At 35.6% G+C, this 20623-nt stretch overlaps 4 protein-coding genes across 4 annotated transcripts; all 4 read left to right on the top strand.

The window, feature by feature from the left end:
• Positions 1–2138: 2138 nt before the first annotated feature.
• Positions 2139–3422, top strand: LOC143451895 (uncharacterized). Its single transcript, XM_076952663.1, has 2 exons — positions 2139–2403; positions 2508–3422. The coding sequence occupies exons 1-2, from the start codon at positions 2221–2223 to the stop codon at positions 2775–2777; spliced, it is 453 nt and encodes a 150-aa protein (XP_076808778.1). The 5' UTR covers positions 2139–2220; the 3' UTR covers positions 2778–3422.
• A 651-nt stretch (positions 3423–4073) lies between these two features.
• Positions 4074–6200, top strand: LOC143451894 (solute carrier family 22 member 4-like). The gene is made up of 7 exons (XM_076952662.1): positions 4074–4108; positions 4186–4354; positions 4621–4848; positions 5101–5315; positions 5394–5576; positions 5679–5814; positions 5920–6200. The coding sequence occupies exons 2-6, from the start codon at positions 4260–4262 to the stop codon at positions 5774–5776; spliced, it is 819 nt and encodes a 272-aa protein (XP_076808777.1). The 5' UTR covers positions 4074–4108; positions 4186–4259; the 3' UTR covers positions 5777–5814; positions 5920–6200.
• Positions 6201–11268: 5068 nt separating this feature from the next.
• LOC143452680 (angiopoietin-related protein 6-like) lies at positions 11269–12751 on the top strand. The gene is made up of 5 exons (XM_076953732.1): positions 11269–11295; positions 11445–11541; positions 11677–11825; positions 12049–12180; positions 12260–12751. Exons 1-5 carry the CDS (start codon positions 11285–11287, stop codon positions 12444–12446), a joined length of 576 nt encoding a protein of 191 aa, XP_076809847.1. The 5' UTR covers positions 11269–11284; the 3' UTR covers positions 12447–12751.
• A 3243-nt stretch (positions 12752–15994) lies between these two features.
• Positions 15995–20548, top strand: LOC143453250 (ketosamine-3-kinase-like). The gene is made up of 3 exons (XM_076954498.1): positions 15995–16247; positions 17645–17799; positions 19267–20548. The coding sequence occupies exons 1-3, from the start codon at positions 16102–16104 to the stop codon at positions 19884–19886; spliced, it is 921 nt and encodes a 306-aa protein (XP_076810613.1). The 5' UTR covers positions 15995–16101; the 3' UTR covers positions 19887–20548.
• The last annotated feature ends 75 nt before the right edge of the window (positions 20549–20623 follow it).

The raw sequence follows: 20623 nt of genomic DNA, 5'->3' as shown, positions 1-20623 counted from the left end.
CTTTAATTTTAGCTTCACCATTGTGCACATTCGACCTCCTATAGAAATAGGCCTACCTTCATCCACACAATCCGCCATTCGGAGACTTGCAAATATTTTGAGACAGGAGAGGGCAGAAATAACTGTTGTAATGACGCCAGAGCAGAAGAGTTTCTGTCTACCAGCCAGCTGAACAGTTTTGGAGACATGGCGCTTTGATAAAGAGATGCCTACAATATCTAAGTGATATCGTTTGGCTTCTTCAACTAGTTTCTGCTACTTTCCTGTCACAGAAAAGACATTCCAATTTCCAAACATTAGCCTTTGATAGGTTCTGGAAGAATACACACAGTATACAAGGTTTCCAAAAGTACAAGTTCTGTACTTTGCACTTTCCCCAGTCGCCTCTCCAAACACGTAGTGAACGCATTGGTGGGTTTCCATTTACGGACGGATTGCGGGAACGCATTCCTTGCTAACCGGCGCGACGAAAGATGCTGTATGGCAGACATTTTTGTGCGGTTTCATGATTTTTCGTTTAGAACAACTTTTAGTTTGACTCTTTACTTTTAGCCTGGCTTGGCATGGGTATCACTTTAAAAACAAAGTTTTCTCCAGTTTAGCTAGAAACTTTACGGAGACATTCAAGGTTATCTGCTACGAAAAGGTAGTGGTCCATGCAGTTTTAGAGTGAGGTTTTGAAAAGGTGTGTGACATTTTTTCAAGATTTTTTTTTATTTGCCTAAGTTACTGGATATAACAATAACTATACAAGACCCAAAACCGACAAAACGTAAACAGGTTCTTCAAAGAAATTTCACAAATCGTTTAACCAGAATTAAGAGTTTAATTTTTGTTACAAGATTAAGCACGTTTCGCAAAATTAACAACTAAAATCGTTTCCTTGAAATTTGGAGCTACATGCAGCAATGCTTTTAAGAAATCAGGAAACTGCAAAACATATGCAAAACGGAAAAGGAAACCGCAAAGCTGCAGACGCAAAACAAACTTAACTGCTGATAACGTTTTTGAATTTTGAATTCAGTTAGAATTCAGTTTTGTCGCTTAATCTGCTCAATATCGCATCCAATAGATTTCAAAGCAAAAGGAAAGGTCTAAGGTTGAAGTGAGAGGCGAGTAGAAAAACAAATAGGCCTTTAATCAAAGAACATTTGTCAGGAAGAAACCCGGAAAAAAGTTTGGAATACTATCGAAGGGTTAAGCAATTATAGCACAAAATGTATCGCAAATTCATGGCTATAACTATGACGGAGTAGGAGCCATACAGACATCACAATGTAACAGCAGCATGCTTGATGATTGAGGTTTCAATTCCGGCTGCCGCTATTTTCACCGGAAAATGTCGTGCATTTGAAGTTATTTTTAACAGTTTCAAGTTAACCGGACGTCAATGTTATAAGAGAGAAACCTAAACCTAATCTGAATCTACCTTCTAATTTTAATCTAACTTCGATAACTTAAACGGCTAAAATAACAACCGAAATAAGTTAAATTACTTGTTCGCATTCTCATTCTTCTTACCCAACCGCCTATCTTTGAACGATTCTGCGTTAACCACTTTCGGTGAAATAGTCACTTTCTTCAATTTAATATGGAATTATAGAGGGTCAGGGTTTAATTGACATTATGTTTAGGCTACTTTATTATAGTTTAAATTAGGCAAAACATGGAAAAATTGCTTCGAACATACAAATTTTTTCTGGCGACTATAATGGTAGTATTTTTCTTGTATTCTACCCAAGCATTCTATTCATACCTACTTCAAATAAATGAGTCATGCTTGTTTTTTTTTCATTTGACACAGTATTACACGTCCTACTTAAGCTATGAATTTGCGTTGTATGCGACGCATTTTTGACTGAATCACCAACCTTTATTTAAGACGAATTCCGGTATACTTACTGACAACTACTCTTTGATTTAAAATCAGCTTCTTTTTAGACTTGCTCTCAACTCTACGAAAGAAGTGTTATGTTCGTTAAAGGAAACAGATAAGCTTTACCAAGGCAAAACTATTTAACGAAATACATAGAAATGATTGTGGTGAAATTATGAAAATAAAACAGACTTGTTTCTGTATTAATCCAAAATAAGACTTTTTCCAACACAACTTAATTTCAATTTGATTTCAAGTCTTCAGGTAAACTAAAAAATGGATTTATCGTTTAAAAGTTTGACGTTACTTGCTTAAGTTATCAGCCAATCATTTTCAAGCGCATCATGAAGAATCTGAAAAAACTTTTCAGAAGCAATGACTTTGGTTATTATGAAAAAAGACTTTGTTTTCTTCTGTTTTTGTCAGCAATTCCAAACGCTTTTCCATTACTTCAAAGTTTGGTCAACCAGTACACACCACCTTATAGATGTGATGTATCATCGATTATGGATAACGTGAATAAAGAGGTAAACAATAAACATTAAATCATTCTAAATTTTCATCTCTATTGATGAGACTACCGTTGAGTTTATTCCAAGATTTTAAAATTTATTGCTTTACTTCAATTAAGGCGATTTCCAGAGAGATGAATATTACCTCTGAACAGTTAAACGAATATCTCTTGAACCTGACAATTCCTTACGAACAAAATAATACTGAAATCTTCAAGAGGAGTTCCTGCAAAAGATACAACGTGTCGTTCGAATATTTTCAAAATTTGACTAAACTCAGTAAGAATAGAATCGTTGACAAATGTTTGTTACTTTGTGGTTGGACGGCCCAGTCACCGGCAACTTGGTACTTGTACATATGCTCGTACGTGCGCGCAGTGTTTTTTTAAGGCGTTTTGAGGGACTGAAAAGGTCTGTTGAAGTTTTTCAACGGTCTCCCAAAAATTGTTTTTCAGCAATTAGCCTACAGAAGAAAAATAGCAATTACCTGTACGATGTATGCTGACGTATAAGCTCAATCCTTGTTCTAATTAAATGTATTGGTGATTTGGTGTTATCATTACATACATTTTTTCCTAACTAAAACTAACTGTGCCACTGTACGTCAAGCTCAACATTTGTTGAGAGAGGAAAAAAAGCGATGACGTATGAGAGTAGGCGATCCATCGTGCACAGGGTTGCGATATTGGAGGTTTCCCTGCCAAATGTTTCAACGTCGGCGTTAGTTATGACGTTTGGCATGCAATGTTTGGCTAAGCATTTTGAAATTTTTTGGGAAAACGTGTTTCAAAGCAACTTTCTATTCGAAAGGAATGTACCGCCTGAAATGGTGCCGATTTTGAAGGAAAATATTTTAGTTTTCGGTAAATTTGCAAGCCGCTTACTAAAAATTCGTTATCGGTGAGTTGTCGTTTGGTTTAACTCATGTCTGGCGGCAAATTTTACACCGCTAAAAGGAGTTTTGTGAAATCTGCATTGTTAAAAATAAATAATTAGTTTAAGCAGCGATGGTTAATTTCACATACTTAGACAACTTTAATGCGGTGTCTTAAAACTTCGTAACGATCACCAATATCAACCCTTGAATAAAACCTGCGTGCTCGTCATTTTCTGAGCTTCTTCCATTCACTTGTATATTTTGGACATCTTTATAGATTGCGTTTGACTATATGTTATATATATATACAAAAAAATTGTTAAAAGAATGATGCCTCTTTATAACTAAAACACATTCCGCAAATTTTGAAAGACATTGCTAATAATGTTTGTTTTCTTTTCGATCACAAATGACATCAAAAAAAAGGTAAGTAATAATTGTTATCACTTACTGTATAAGTAGTTTTCCACAAAAATTGGTCTAGCCACTTCTCAATAAAGCTGACAATCTAGTTACAGGGCGGTGGTAAAAACCAATAAGTTGTGTCTGCGGAAAACGAAACGCTAGTGACCACATCACTGTACCGTTGTGACGCCATAATACGCGGAACCTAAAGTATCCATATTTCACTTGCAAATGTTTTTGCACGAGAAACGTCATGAAAATTACTAAAAATATACAAGCATTACTAGTTTTGTGCAAACAGGTAACAAAACTCATGACCAAGATATCGTCTCCTGCTCGAAATTTCATTTCGATGGCGTAGAAATCAGCGCAGTCACTGAAGTAAGTAAACTGAAGTATGGACCAGTCTTGTGAACTACTGTTCAGCAACGTTGCTTGGTAATTTCTCATGGTGACCCATATTTGCGAAAAGCTTCGCAAATTCTGTAAGAAATAATTTTGTTTTCAAAAAATAGGTTCGGAATTCGTTCCTCCAGATTATCGATCGTTTACTTCTTTTTGTCTGAGCTCTGGAATCGGAGTTGGGTTTATGCTGCTTGGGCCGATAATGCATTTCACTCGTAACTGGCGTTGGTTTATGGGTGTTATAGGATTGGTTGGAATTCCATATATTGCTTACTATTGGTAAAACAAGTTAAATATGGTTGTATTCTTAGCCTGGATCTAATTTTTGGTAACGCATAAAAAACGCTCTGTCTATAACATATCCTGAAAATCAAATTATAAGTTAACGTTCAAAACTCAGCTTGCTTGCGCTTGTAAAGCATTAAATACATTGAATTGACTATGAGTTCAATAAAACTTGCTTTGCAAAACATTTTCCAGTACAATTCACTTAAAAATAACCTGTACTAAACCAGCTTGACCATTTCTCGGCCCAAACATCACAGGTTGATTGATGAAAGTCCATTGTGGCTGGCTTCAAAGAGAAGAGAAGAAGAGCTTGAAAAAGTTCTTCTAAAAGTTGCCAGGATTAACAAGCTGAATAAGAAAACTAAAATAGAATCAAAATTTTTGCTATCCGAGACAGTTGCTCTCAAGTCGTGCTACAAATCTGGCCTGGAAATATTATCTAATCGTACAATGATGGGACGCCTTCTAGTCGCCGGTATTTCATGGTAACATGTGACGCTTGCATACAAGCTAAGGAGAAATGTTTATGTCTTTAAATGTTCTACTGGGCTCACTTAAACACGTTTTTTACGCTTAAATGCTTAAGATGCTGAACATAACTATGACACTGAGTATATACTGTAACTTGTTAATGAAAAGTACGGAAATTAGATTCTAGAATTCAAGCATTAAAGTCGCACATATTAGATTTGTAGTAGGCTACTGTGATGTCACTTTGCTTTGAAATCCTATTTCAGGTGCGTTGTAAACATGTCGTACTACGCTATTTCTCTTAATGTCAACAATTTAAGTGGAAACCGATTTGTGAACCTGTCGATTAGTGGCGCCATGGAAGTTCTGGCTCTCAGTGTATTTTACATCATCATCGATTCATTTGGACGAAGGAAGTCTTACATGGCGGCAATGACGTGTTGCGCATCGGGCATTGCTCTAACACCTTCCGCAGCGATCTGTAAAAAGAATACATAAGATTTTTTTTGTATGAAAATTAATTATTTGTCAAGTGTCCGGTCTTCATTTAATACTACAGGGGGTGAGCAGTTTGTCGTTTTTCTTTTCATGTTTGGCAAATTTACCGCTAGCATCGGTTTTGCGGTTGTCTATGTCTACCACGTGGAATTCTTCCCAACACCTACTAGGCAAACGGTGATGAGAATCTGTTCGGCTTGCGGGAGAATTGGAGGAATTATTTCACCATTTATCTTGCACTCAGGTTTACTTTTGTATGCTTGTACTCACAAGTAATGCTTTTATCAAGATTATTTATATGTCCAAATTAGAAAAATCTACCTTAAATTTTATTAATCAAACAAAGGAGAAAGTGAAAGTTTTGCCCCATGTCTCGGACTGGCAGCTGTTATATTTCTCTCGGTCGTATCAAATGTTTTCCTACCTGAAACATGTGACCAATAACTCCCACAAAATGTAGAAGATGCTTTGCAGATGAAAGGGTTAAGATTTTTCTTAATTTATTTACGTATGTTGTTCGGAATTGCGCACTAAATTCCTTATAATGAATTCTGATAAAATATAGGCCTACAACTTCAAATTTGCAGGTTGTTGCCCAGGAGCTTTTGTGGTGGTAGCAGTGAAAGTGAAAAGAAAGTGGAGGAAAGTTCTTTGTCAACCAGCAATATATATCTGGTTGAGACAAAACTCTAACCTGCCTCAGTTTCTATAGAACTGTATTTAGAAGAAATTCTGTGTAAAAGTAAACGTAAACCCCGAAGTGTGCTGTCATCATTTTAACATTTACGCGGAAGCGGAAACTTTCCAATTTTTTCCAGTTGACGGATTTATTCCGAGAAAAAATTTAGAACGCGAGAACGTTTTCCTTTTTTGCTATTTTTTTTTTTTTTTTTTTTTTTTTGCACCTATACTAATCTCAACGTCCGGACGCTACTAAATGGAAAAAGCTCAGTTAGTTACAAAATTCCCGCAAAATGTATAATGATGCAGCAATATGCTGTAGTTATAAATAAAATTTTATTATGACATCAATGTTTTTGTGGTATTCTCTCTAACCGCAGATTTGGCGTACAAGTTATTTGAAACTTGCATTTCAAGTTGATCACTGCACGAGTCCAGAGTTGGACAAATAGAAAATTTTCAGCTTTTCCAAATTAGATTAGAATTAGAATTATAGCTACACAGTTTTTTCCAAATTAGATTAGAATTAAAATTATAGCTACACAGTTTTTTCCAAATTAGATTAGAATTAGAATTACTGAATTCGCAAAAACTTGGAAATTGAATTAAATTCCGAATTAGAAAGAAATACAACAAAAATCAAGTTCAGTTCATATCAAATCAGAGTTCATTCTCATAAGCATGAGAATGACAAATTTCTGTACACCACTATACAGTTCTCCTGCATGGCTGAAAACTCTTTCCGATGGAGCTGATGTTGCACTCATGCTTAAGAGTTCTCGAGCAGCAGCCTTGAGATGAGGAAAACGATTTTCTTTTTTCGCGTAACTCAAAACATCGCAGTTCATGTTCTCACGCTCTGCTGCGAAACATCTTTCAACTTCATCACTTTGAATATTTTCTTTGGTTAGACCTGAAGCAATCTTCCTCTTTTTTCTTGATGTAGTTGACGGCATGAAAGAGAACAAGTCTGTGTTAACCATCTCTTTTTCTTCGGAGTCGGACGAGCTGCTGTTCTGGTTGTGGTCGAAACTACAAGGTCTTTGGCAGGATGAGATTATTGTAGGTACCGGTACCGGTAGGCCTACTCTCCATTCATTGCCGCGTTGCCCGCCTGCATTATATCATACCTCACTACAAGCTACTATGTCACTATGGCTACTATTCGTCACAATAACTACCAAGACTGTATGGTGTGAGCAATGCGATGGCGGCTTGGCACTGGTTTTCTCTGCGCGAGGGATATTCTTGTATAACTTGCTGGAAAACGACGCGGACAAAGTAGCATTTTCAGGAAAACCAGAAATTAGATTAGAATTAAAATTAGAGCAAAGAAACATTTCAAAAATTAGCTTAGAATTAGATTACCGGCATTTCGCTCTAATTAGTCTAATTATACAACTAGAATTATCTAGTTGTCCAAGTCTGTGCACGACCTGAAATCCCATTTCTTTAACTCAATAGAAAAAAAATTTGCAAACTCATGTTAGACCGCACACTACAAGTTTTTAATGGTATAACCACGGTATTGCAACCACATTAAGAGTAAATATTGTCCCTCAAACTGATTATAATTTATTATCAAAAATAAAGTTTATCAAGTGAGTGAGTTCTTAAATTTCACATGAATGCAACTTCGCATGGGTACAATTCCAAGCGAACCATTTTTAATATTTCAATATCAAAATGATTGTCCTAACTTACTTATGTTTACAAGCATAATAGATTTAGGCTGTATTTTTGCTTAAGTTTATTTTACAAGTTAAAGCATTAGATAGAGAAATAGAAATAGCCTAGATTAGTTAGTTAGAAAGAAATTCGTTAGTTAGAAATAAATTTCTATTTGATGTAGCCTACTAACAGCAAAGGAGTTTCCTCAATTAGTACAGAAGTATGTGAAGCAAAAACATCAGAAGCATATAATTTTTATCAACAATTCGATAAGACTCCGTTCAGGCTTTGGACACTTATACTTTTTTATAAAAAAGAGTTAAAATAAAGTTTTGCATTTATCAAAATCTTTCAAGCACGTTCACGGCATATGTACGATTCCCCATTCAAGTCCTCAGGGAAAGATTTGTAACGCAAAGTAAACTATTGTGACGAAATGTTGCACTATACTGCACTCAGATTTTCATTGTAAAGTTAAAGTTACTTCCAGCTGTTTTGTTGATAGTTTATTGTTTGCGCCACATAATACAAAAATATATTTTCAACCGGTAACATTATTTCCCACGCAAGATTAAAAACCTTGTAACGCCACACATTGCCGATATACATATCGATGTGAGATTTGTCATTTTATGTAACATTTTGTACGGTACATATAAGATGTTTCAGTGCTTCACATCGTAGGCCATGTGTCGTGTTTATTAGTATACTTTTTAAAGCACTTCATTTTGAACTTAACCTACCGACGCTCTTTGGTTCCCTAAAGAAAAATGACGCAATTGTAATTAAGTTTTTAGCCTGGGTTTTCGTGCTCAACCGAGGAGGTCGTTGATATGCTGTTCTTTGCCGATCGATTTAGTATGCATTGGCTGATGCGACTGGCCATTAGCGATATGAGACATGGGAAGGGTTTCAGTTTTATACTATTATCATTGAAATAAGTTTAGACATACTTATCAATTCATTTGTAAAGTTCACAACAGAACTAATTTTGCACAAAGCTATTTTGCAAAAGCATGAATTTCTCTGTCACCTACACAAATCACTATATTTTTTCAGTCTTTTAACTTCTTTCACTTCTCCAAGCAATTCGGGAAAATTGAAGATCTCAAGGATTCTGGTTTCGTCACAAGCGTGTTCATTGAGTTTGTAAGATTTTAATCTATAATAAGCTCATTTCCACCAAAACTGTCTGGAAGTTTAAAGCAAATACTGTCATTTGCTATTAACGACGATTAGTCCGTCAATGTGTTTGGTTCGATTGAAAGACAGTAGCTGATTGAGCTGATTGAGCTGATTCATTAACGCAAGCATTGTCTACTTACGCAATGACAAGTAACAACCGACGTGAAGCGGTTTCTCTTGAAGTGCTTGTACGGTTAAAATTGTGCTTCCTTGATCTTTTAGATTAATTATTCCACGAACATTCAGATGTTGTGCAGTTTTAGCAACAAATTAGACAAAAAGACCTGAGCGTGTTAAAAGTAGGTATGCGAGCTAAGTAGTTTAAAATTGTCGGTTGACACTTTAATTGAAAAACTCTTTTTAAACGTAGTCATTGCATTACACAGATATCAATATTATTAAATGGTTTGTGAACAAGAAGCATCAGTTGAAACAAATTTTCACCATTAAGGGCGACCCATAATGCGTCATTCCATCAGCCATGTCGGCAACAAATTAAAACGTAAACTTCCTGGTGCTAACGCAAGCGGAATATACGGTAATTAGCTAACAAAAGTGACAATGATGATGACAATGATGATGACAATGATGATGACATGATGATGACAATGATGATGACAATGATGGTTTATTGAGCAGAATTACAAATTAATTTGAACGTTTTTCAAAGGTCAGCAGATATTTTCATGAAAACCGCTAATACCAAACATGACTTTTTATTTCCTGCTGTGCATGGATAACTGGAAGTCGTGCGACCACATGTTACGCCAATAACAATAACTATATCAATTTGGCTGATGTACGCCTAACTAAAGTTCAAACTTGATTATGTCACAAACACATAGTTCCTTGAAAAATCTTGTCTTAATCAGTGAAGTTGTTTTGATAATTACAGAATACTCGCCGCAAACTCGTCATTGGTTTCATGCTCGTGCAAAACAACAAGAGGATTTCATAATAGCCCATTGTCCCACTAAAAACATAACACATATTATGAATGCATTCATTCATTCCATGAATATTAGCCAAAAGAAAAACAGATGCGTAGTTGCTAAATTTATCACAATTGCTTCGTAAAGAAGTTATTTTGCTCAAAGAAGTTGTTTTTCAGCAGTTTTGTCGAAATTTGCGGTTTTGCTGACGCCAGTTGACTGATAAGCAATACAACCCGAAACAAAACTTTCCTCCACCTACTAGCTATATATATCAGTCTGAAATCGTACAGTTTAGGCAGAGACATTTTGCCAGGTTGGTGGGTGTAATATCACTGAAAAGAGTTCTCAAAGTCTTGAAGCTATGAAGTTCGCAATCTGTTTGATTTTATTCGCATTCTGTTATAAGATGACCTCTTCGCAACAATGTAGGCAGGTGAGTTTTACAATAAAATGTTTGACTGTTTTGGTAATGTTTGGGTAAATAGCATTCAACGATACTTTCAATATTTTACATTCATAAAAGCTTTTAACTAGAATGGTAATGACTCGGGTTTGTGATTCAGTTTTTGCAAAGACTTGACTTGAGTCTCGTTTTAGAAAATAACATTAAACATTTATCTTGACTCGAGTAAATATTTGAAGTCTCGACTTGATTCGAGTCGTTCCTTGTTGATTAGATTTCAGATTTAAGATGAAACTATTGTTTTTACTTTTGTCCGAACTTTTGATTTAACTTAAAGTGAAGTTTGTTTGTCTTTACGAACGCGTCCAGAGCCGCAAAACTAAGGAAATTTTCAGACATTTTAAATGTTTCTTGTTGACACAAACGATTTCTTGTTTTCTGTGTGGTTTGGCTTCAGGTATCACACGACTTAACTCTAGACTTATTATTTGCCAAATGACTGGACTTGACTTGCGAATCGAGTTTAAAGATTTGCTTGCGACTCCGCTTTTAAATTTGTCGGACTTGATATAGATTTGGCTGGTGACAAGACAATTATGAAAGGTGATTCTATTTCAAGGTTACTGTGTGTAATGACAATGCCATCAATGGTGACGTCACAAAAGGTGAAAAAGGAGATGTCGGAGGTCGCGGGAAAGCCGGAAGCAAGGGAGTCAAAGGTGATCGCGGAGAAGATGGTGATAAAGGGATCCAAGGAGAATCGTGCGCTCTCGGGTCACTTGGGGTCGAAATTATGGAGAAGCTAACACGTAAGTTGGCTTTGAATAGACAGCAGATGAAAATAACACCTCTTTACAGCGATGCAACAATAAAATTTAAAGGTATGATAGGAATGTGCAGAAACCTATTCTTTGCCATCGATAGGTCTGGAGAAGTTGATGACTCAAACAACTACCGCTGCTCCTCCCACGTCATTAACAACTACGACCAAGTTAGCTCCTGGCCCGACGTCATGTGTCACGTAATCAACAACTGGTGTCCAAGTTTTGCAAAATGGTGACCAAGTGTTTTGCGAAGATGGCTGGACGGTATAAGTTTCCTCAAACATTAATATTTCCTTATATCTGATCAGTATTTAATGATTTTATTCGGCTTAGAAGCTCAAGCAAGTAGTTCGTTTAAGTTAACGTTGTTTGGATTTATGAATATGTTTAAGCAAGTTCTCTTTTTGCAACAGGTTTTCCAAAGGCGCATCGATGGAAGTGTTGACTTTCGAAGAGATTGGAATAATTATCGATCTGGGTTTGGGCAAATGGATGGAGAGTTTTGGACTGGTGCATGTTAATTTATTCTATTTTTCTATAAAGCTATATGTTAAGTGTATTGAAGTTTCTAAGTAAGACGCGCCCAGGTGTCTAAGCGGGCTGATTATATCTCTTTTGTAACTATCGCTAAAAATACAAACTTAGGTCTTATTTTTTGAATCGAGAACTTATGGCAATGATGAATCATCACTAACAGGGCTTGAAAAGATTCATCGACTTACTCAGAGTGGAGAATGTAGATTGAAAATCGAACTTTGGAATTTTGATGACGTTTACAAATATGCAGACTATGAGTACAAATTAGCTTGATTATATGAGATAAATTTTATTACGTTATACAGGTCTTAGTGTTTTAAAATTTAGTATTACTTACCGTTAATTTAATATGATACAGTAAACTTAATCAACTAAACAAAAGCCAAGTTTTTAAGTACGCCGTGAAATCTTATGTATAAGCCTTTCTTAGATATCGCTTTCTTAAATGTCAATCTGACGTCGAAATATTTTCCATTGCAGTCAGTTTTCAGTTGATGATGAAGACAATCTCTTTCGTCTTCACATCGGTTCATACAGTGGTACAGCTGGTGACTCTTTGACTTATCACAACAATCGACCATTTTCATCACGAGATAGAGATAACGATTCCTAGTGAGTGAGCATAATTATCTTTTTCACGTTTGACGTGATTTGAACCATAACATATTTCTAACGTTGGGCTTTCTTGCAGTTCAAGAAACTGCGTGGATTATCGAGGTGGTGGCGGCGGTTGGTGGTTTGGTGCATGTCGTCATTCTAGTTTAAATGCTCTCTGGGGTCAATCAAGAGTCCAAAACGAAATGATTTATTGGACCTACTGGAGCAATTCGATGCATATAAGGTCAACCAAAATGAAATTTCGATGCGATGGAAATTAAGTTGTTTGAAACAAGTTTTTCTGAAGTATTTTCGAATATAACATTCTAAACATATAATTGTGAATAAAACATATTTGACCGTCCTGTAAACTATCCTTGTAATGTACATAATTTAGATGTGCCTTTATCGTTTGTATTTTTGATTTGTTGTGTTTGAAAAGCGCTGCGTTGCATATGAAAATTTCTAACATTTGTTCAACTGGAGATAAAAAAAATTATTGCAAAACATTTTTTTGTGTAAAATTTTTATCCGGAGAAAAGTGTTGGATTTGTCTTCTACGCAATAAATGATGTATATACTGTAATCTGGAACTGTGATAATAGCTGTACAGTAACTGCGACCAGTCACGCTGAGATATTTGCTGACATTTCCGAACTGATGGCTCGATTGTAATTCTAAGTTCTTTTTTTTCGCAAAACATGTCGTTCCTTTAAGTTCAGTGTCGGTCTAAGTTACAGGTCACACTTGTGTAGAACAGCATCATTGCAAAGATATTGCTATAAAAATTTTCCACAACACAAAATTCAAAATTCATGTTACGTGCGATGATAAGAGAAATGTTACGTTGGAATAATTATCACAGCCTATTTTACCTGGCTTATTAGCTTTCTGCGGAACATAACATGCCATTAAACTAAATAATACCACGTTTATCAGCGTCAGGGTGAAAGGATTTTACCTGGGTTTAGTCATTTTGAACACAACACGACAAAGTGGTACAGCTGGTGAATCTTTGACTTATCATAACAATCAACCATTTTCATCGCAAGATAGAGATGACCATTCCTAGTGAGTTAGCATGATTATCGTTTTCACGTTTGACGTAATTTGTGTCATAACATATTTCTTACGTTGGGCTTTCTTGCAGTTAAAGAAACTGCGAGGTGCTGGTAGCTGTTGATGGTTCGGTGCATGTTGTTGTTATGCTAAATCCTCTCTGGGGTCAATCAAGAAACGAAAAGATTAAAAGTTGTCCCATGCAAACGTTAAAAGGTCTATGTTCCCAAACAATGGGTTCGTGATTGGGTTCAGGGACCTATACGGTATTGGTTTTAATTATAAAGTATTAGCTTATTAGTTATTACGCAAGAAAACCTCTATTGATTTTATAGATTTTGGCTTAGAACAAACTAATCAAATAGAACGAGTAACGTACATGTGATACAAGTTATAAAAACGTGGTAGCCTAATTATGAATGATTTATCCCGTCAGTGGTGATAAAAATGACTTTGAAATCAACTCGGCGAGTGCCTGAAAGTTTTCAAATGCAAACAAGCGTAAGTAACACAGCTGAAAATGGTATAAGCTCGTGTGCATTGTGCCTATACGCTGCGGGCGCCTATGACCATTACATTTAAAGGTTTATAAATTTATTTCCGGGCAAGCAAAATTTTTAGTGCTAGATTTAAAATTCTCGGGTATGTCCTTTTTGTCAAAATGCGCAGAGCGAAAAATTTTGATTGTTTTACATCTAAAAAACGTCCAGAAACGAAAAGGTAATTTTATTATTACTCTGGCTATATGTTGTTATTATTAAATTCAAGGTCAGCACAAAATATACACACAATTTAATTTCATAAAAAAACAGCTATTACAAGACGCTTTCAATCATGTAATGCAGGAGTGTCAATGAAATGTCCATTGTCAAATTGCCACTCTGCGTCCGACAAACATTTGGTATTCTTTTTAGTAGAACAGAGAACGTTACTCTGATCGTTTTCTGTTACTTATATCACGGTTTACACTTTACAGCCTTGGTGGTTTCGGAAACTAACAAACTTTTCTACTTTTTTGACACTGAAAAATAAGCTTTTGTTTCTTGCTTCATAACTGACTTCAATGCACTGAAATCGAATCGTTACTATCTGCGAAAACTTTTTATAAATAACTGTATTCCATGAGAAAGCTGAAACAATGGCCATTTGAAATTTGAAATAACTTAGTTTTAAGAAAGATAATTAAATTTTTCATATTTGAATCAAATTAGGCAGTGGTTCTCAAACAGTGCGCTATGGTGCACTAGGGCAAAGGAAGTTGACAGCGGCGCCACAAAGTTTGTGTGTTTGTGTGTTTCTTCTAAAAGGAAACTCAAATAATTAATAGGAGGGCTTTATGGAATGTGTGCAATTGCAATTGCACCGCATTTTGGTCAGGGTCCACAAAGAGTCGCGAAAATACGATAAACGAAGAAGATTAAGACGCACAAACGCCTATGGTCCCTAAATAAATAGGGGACGTGAGAGGGGGGCCATGTCCCAATACCCCCTTCAAATACCCTGGTGTGTATGGGCATTACATTAGGCAGTTAAACTAGGTTACTCAGTTAAACTTAAATAAAAACTGCGGCTCTTTGAGTTTTGTTATGATTATTGATTAGGTTACAGCTTTAAAAGTGGTATTAACTGTTATCAAGCCGTCAACAAGCGGTTAAACTTGTCCAAGCTTTCCATGCGATTCAAGCGATCCAAGCCATCAATGCGATCAAAGCGATCCAAGCCATCAATGCGATCAATGCGATCAAAGCGATCCAAGCGATCCAAGCGATTCAATCGATCTAAGAAATTCAAGCGATCTAAGCTATCTAAGTGATCCAAGCGGTTCAAGCAAACTTGGCGATCCTAGCGAACCTGTATATTTTTGATGCAGCCAATAGGGCAACCAGTGACCTGAAGCTGTTTTGCTGATTCTGTAAAATTGGTGTGTGTGTGTATGGGCAACCTTTGAATGTTTCAAACGGTTGCAGACGTATTGGCGTTGCATACGCTCCGTACGCAATTGTTGAAAGGCAAATTTCCTATCCTATCCGCTGATATATAACATGCTGACTTTCAGTCAACAGTCGCATAGTTATATTTCCCAAAGCGCAACGTACTATACGTCGTGCAATACTATACAAGACCTCTTTCGATCTAAATGCATGGTGCTGGGCGGAGCAAAAATAGACCTGGAAACCCTCGCATGTAATTCAATTGTGCAAAAACGAAATGATATAGTTATGTTATTATGTGCACGCTTTATCATTTCCTGATGAAAGTAAATAGGCCTAATACCAATAATAATACCGCACGTAGAAGCTACTGTACGGTTAATTAATAATGTCCACGTGTCAGAAGTCAAAGTAGCAAAACGAAGCAACCAACTACGACTATTAAATGGTTATCACAGGAACTGGATACTTCATGAATGCGTGTATATCATTTGTTTACTTTTTGTCTATTTTCCGTCTTCTTACTCTGTCGTTTTGCGTTTTTAGTAAAAACATTTGTTTATATGTACGGGGGTGTTGCGTTTAAAATAAGAACAGGTATAACTAACTAATTTCAATGAAAAATTTCCATCCTTATTGCACAACTTTAATTTCGAAATTTTATTTCATAGCCTGACCAAATATTACTTTAACAAGTAAATCACCGTAACTGCGTACAACCGTACACCTAATTATGTAAAAAAAACGGTTGACTACATACATTTGATTTCTATGAAAGCATTGCTATATCCAATTTCAACCCATTAGCAAATGGTTTTGTGTATTCGCTACTTAGGGGATTTTGTCTTGAAAAACAAGACCCAAACAGAAGCCTTAAACTTTAAAAAATTTTCCAAAAATCTCTGCTGTTTTATTGTATCATTACTTTGTATGACAGCCAGGCAGAATGGAGCAGTTGCTCATAGAAGAATTTAAATGTCGTGAAGTAAGATCTTGTGGATCTGATTCTGGAGGCTGCATCAGTAGTGGGAGCGTTTTTTCACTGGATGGTAGAAAAGTGTTTGTTAAAAGAAACCCTTCTGTTGGATCAAGGTAAAGATGGTATCTTGGGACGTTACTTTCGATAACAATAGACCCTTTTCGAGATACTGTTGCCTTTTTTTTAGGGTGGCAAGATTTTTTTCATCGCTGATACTTAACAATGTGAACTGTCGAAATACTTTGCTTCTTTTTTTAATTCCAAACGTTCTATCCATTGTATTGTGAATTTTTCACTCAGTTGAGTTTCACATAAATTCCTTTACGCAAAATAAGTTTTGAAAATATGTTGCCTTGCTCTTTTTATAGTGCTTTAAATCCTACGCACTGGGCTGGTCCGATATGACATCTAGATACGTGGTTAGCGAAGAATGCAACATAAAATGCATAAGAGTTTGTGTGTTATCTGTGGCGCAACACACGCTAATTTTCTTTGGCATGTTAAGCAAAGTTTAAAATAATCAACTAGAAGTAAATACAAACCAAATTATTTTTGCACATTCAAACGTGCCACAGGTATCATGCAAACTCATATCGCATTTTACAACGCATGCTATGCTTACCACGTAACGTGACATCATATCGAACTTGTCCAGTGCATAGGACTCAAACCGCTGTAAATTAAGTACCAGGCAACATAGTTTGATAATTTAGGCAACTCACCTGAATGAAATCTTTGCAATCCAATGGCCAGAATACTTGTAATTTAAAAAGAATCAAAATGGGTTGACATTTTCCATTGTTAAGTATAGTTGACCAAAAAAACCTTGCCACATAGATAGTAACTCGGAAAGGGTCTATGGCAGTGCAACCACCATCAGTTACTAAAAATAGCCAGCAGAACGGTCAGCCTAATGCCATTGTGTCGGCATGCAGGCCTTTCACATGTCTAATTTAACAGATAAACAAAGTATGATATATTACTCTTTATGACATTCGTTTGGCTGTGTTTCAAAATGTTTGTACGTAACCTACTTGCATAGAGTAGAATTACTACTTCACTGCACTTCATCACAGCAAAATGTATTTCATTGCATGCACAAATTTTGCAAACACTGCTATACTTTGCGGTCAGAGTTGCCTAATTGTTTTGAGCACATTCAAAATGAGCAATTGATGTACAGGCCTAGGCCTACAAATATTGCAAGTTTTCTGATGTGAACGATTTCTGTCTGTTTGGTTGTGAAGCTTAAAACCACACTTGGGCTTGTTTTTCTTACGTTAACTTTAGTGAAACTTCTAGGCAGCTAACAAATTAAAAAAGTATATATGTATATATCATAGTTAAGCAAATATTCAAGTTCAATATTTCTCTTTTAAAGTCTCTTTCATTTTAAGTCTGTAGAAGTAAAAACAAATTTTTCCCAGTGATTTCATTTTTGTCAATCTTGTATAAATATGTTTATATATAAATAGCATATTTCTTATTGTAATGCAACCATTTTACACAGAACAATGTTTGATGGAGAATATGCGAGTCTCGTAAAGCATTCGGAGGCCAATATATTTAGAGTTCCAAATCCCATCAAAGTGTTTAGTCGTGCCGAACGATCTTTTCTTGTTATGGAACACCTTGCAATATCTTCACTTCACAAACAAGCATCAAGTTAGTAAATTTGCTATTTGTAAATATTTGCTGTACTGGTTTTAGTATGGCATCGCTTATCCGACTCTTGATTCACACACAGATGAAAGTCTTTGCCTGATTAATTCCATAGTGATTTGCCACTGCTCGAACCCTGGTAACAAGGGTTGTCTGTGAGCATTTTTTCTCATTAGGTTATTGTATTTAAAAAAAAACATTATTTTTCCTGCCAAAAAATTCGTCGTGGTGAAAACTGAAGGCTTAACCCACAACAAGAGTAACCATGTCGACTGGCTTAACATGCACAATGTGCAGAGTACTTATTAGGGAACGTAGTGGTATGGTACGATATCAAAATTTTTATTCTCAGACCGTAGAAAGACTGTGCATGACGTAAACTTAACTTTGATTCCTCACAGTTTTAGTCCCAGTTAATGAACATCTCTTTGTGCAAGTTCTGAAAGATCACTTCTAAGAAATTTTATATCATGTTACTTGATTTTGTAACCGTTTTCCAGGATTCTTGAGCAAGGGCAACTGGGCAAGCATCGTTCATGCGATGCCCAAGGCCAGGACATTATGATACTATTGCAATACAATACACGTCTTGAGCCTCAGTTTCACTGTAGTGCTCTAACTGCTCTGCTACAAAGCCAATTAGTGTACAAAGAACACATAGGACACAAAGACTTCATTGTGCGTTAGCATGAATGAAAGGGACTTCTTTGTCATTAAACAGTGGTTTAAAGCGATTGTATAGAAAATGATTAGCTTCTAAAAGCTCCAATTCAGATTTCTTGTGTGTTTAAAAATAGGCTATTTGGGCATTGTATTCTGGCCATGATTTCATACCAGTTTACACACTTGACTTCGGGACTTAACAATTGACAGTTAGGAAGTATGGTAGTTAGCACTTTATAACTCTGTATTTTTAACTATAACATTTTAAATATTTACCATTTAAGACTATAACATTTATTTTTAACTATAACATATACCTTAACTTAATGAATAAATACCAGTAAACCTAGTAATTGCAATCCACACAAGTTTCAACAACTATCTCAGTTGACTTTGTTAAACATTTTTGCTTAATCTTGCTAGAAAATGCTCACCAGTCATGTTCAGATTGCATTCAAATTTATTTTTGATTATTAACATGATAATCACATAAGGACATAACCATCACTTTCAAACTTTCTCGTATTAAGGCTCCACACATGGCTTGGGTAAGAGATAGAATTGAGAGATACATTACCGTTGTTTCTAATGCAGCCAATGTTCATTCAACCCTTACTGAATTCTACTTTTTATTGCAATAGTTATTGGCTGGCCAAAGGTACTTCTTAGATATGATTTACGTAATTTGATGCATCAATAGCTTTTAACTAGTAAACAACATATTTTCATGATGTTGCATGTTATGACTCTAACTCTTTTTAAAATTGTCTGAAATTGCTAAACCCATTTACAAACGTATGTTGACAGATCTTGGAACTAAACTTGCCCAGCTTCATCTTTACAATGAAAATTTGAAGAATACAGTAACCAAAAACCAGTCATTTGTTGGTAAATCATCAGGTAAATACGTTGATAGCTTTGGGTTTGATGTGACAACCTGTTGTGGATTCATTCCAATGAATAATGAATGGAAGAAAGATTGGCTGCAGTTCTATGCTATTAATCGTTTACAACCACAAATTGAGAAAGTCACTGCCACATATCAAAATCGTGAAGTCTTAAGTTTGTGGCATGAACTCGTAACAAAGTTACCAAATTTTTTTCCAAATGACTTTAAAATTATACCGTCTTTACTTCATGGTGATTTTTGGGTGGGAAACACTGGGGAAGTTGGCAATGAACCTTGTGTGTTTGACCCTGCGTGTAGTTATGGCCACTCTGAATTTGATCTTGCCTTGGCACACTTAATTGGTGGCTTTCCGTCTGATTTTCACAATGCTTACCACAAGATCCTACCTAAACGAGAAGGCTTTCAAAATCGCATTAAACTGTACAAGCTATTTTATAACCTTAATCACTGGAATCATTTTGGTAGTGGATATAAGTCTTCATCAATTTCATTAATGCATGAAATTTTGAAACTGTGATTAGTACTATTTCGTGTACGCATTTAGAATTCCGATGTATTTCTTTTTATTTTCATACGTATATCATTTTACCTCCATACAAATGTAGATTTTATCAAGAACGGTGCATCCAGCAATGGTACTGTAAACATTTGGACATGTTAGTACTTGTTGTGTTTTTGTGATATATTAGCCAGGATACGTTCTTCTGTCCTAAAATGTATCTGTTTTTTTAACTATTTCCACCTTTGCTTGTGTGATTTTTTATTATAGTGAGTGTATTGCCTTCTTTCCTCAGTACATGTCTTATGCCTCTCGTATGTTGCAATAGTTTTGCTTGCATTTCCAGATATATTACTGCATTCTTCAAGAGCTTCACTTCATGTTTCTTTTTTTTAAGATATGTATGTTGTCTATAACATGATGTTATCTTTCCCATGTTTTGTTGTCGTATTTTGTATTTATTATTCACGCAAAACTTTACTGATTAATTATCTTTTGTCTTTTTACTAATTTTGTACAACAACATCTTATTTTATACATGGATTAGATCGCGAATTAAACTTTGTTATCATAGCTGAAACAAACTTTTACTTGTACAACACATCTGCAACAAATAACATCTACATGGGTCATTTGTCACGCAAACCTAAAGCTGAATAATTGTAATATATTGTTTCTTGTGATCTGATTGAATGGTAAATACCCAGAAACACGTAGTACATCATAGAGTAAACCTTAAACATCTACCCTAAGTC

Source organism: Clavelina lepadiformis, chromosome 4 (genome assembly GCF_947623445.1).
Source record: "Clavelina lepadiformis chromosome 4, kaClaLepa1.1, whole genome shotgun sequence".
Classification (NCBI taxonomy): domain Eukaryota; kingdom Metazoa; phylum Chordata; class Ascidiacea; order Aplousobranchia; family Clavelinidae; genus Clavelina; species Clavelina lepadiformis.
This window is presented reverse-complemented; position numbering and strand designations above follow the sequence as displayed.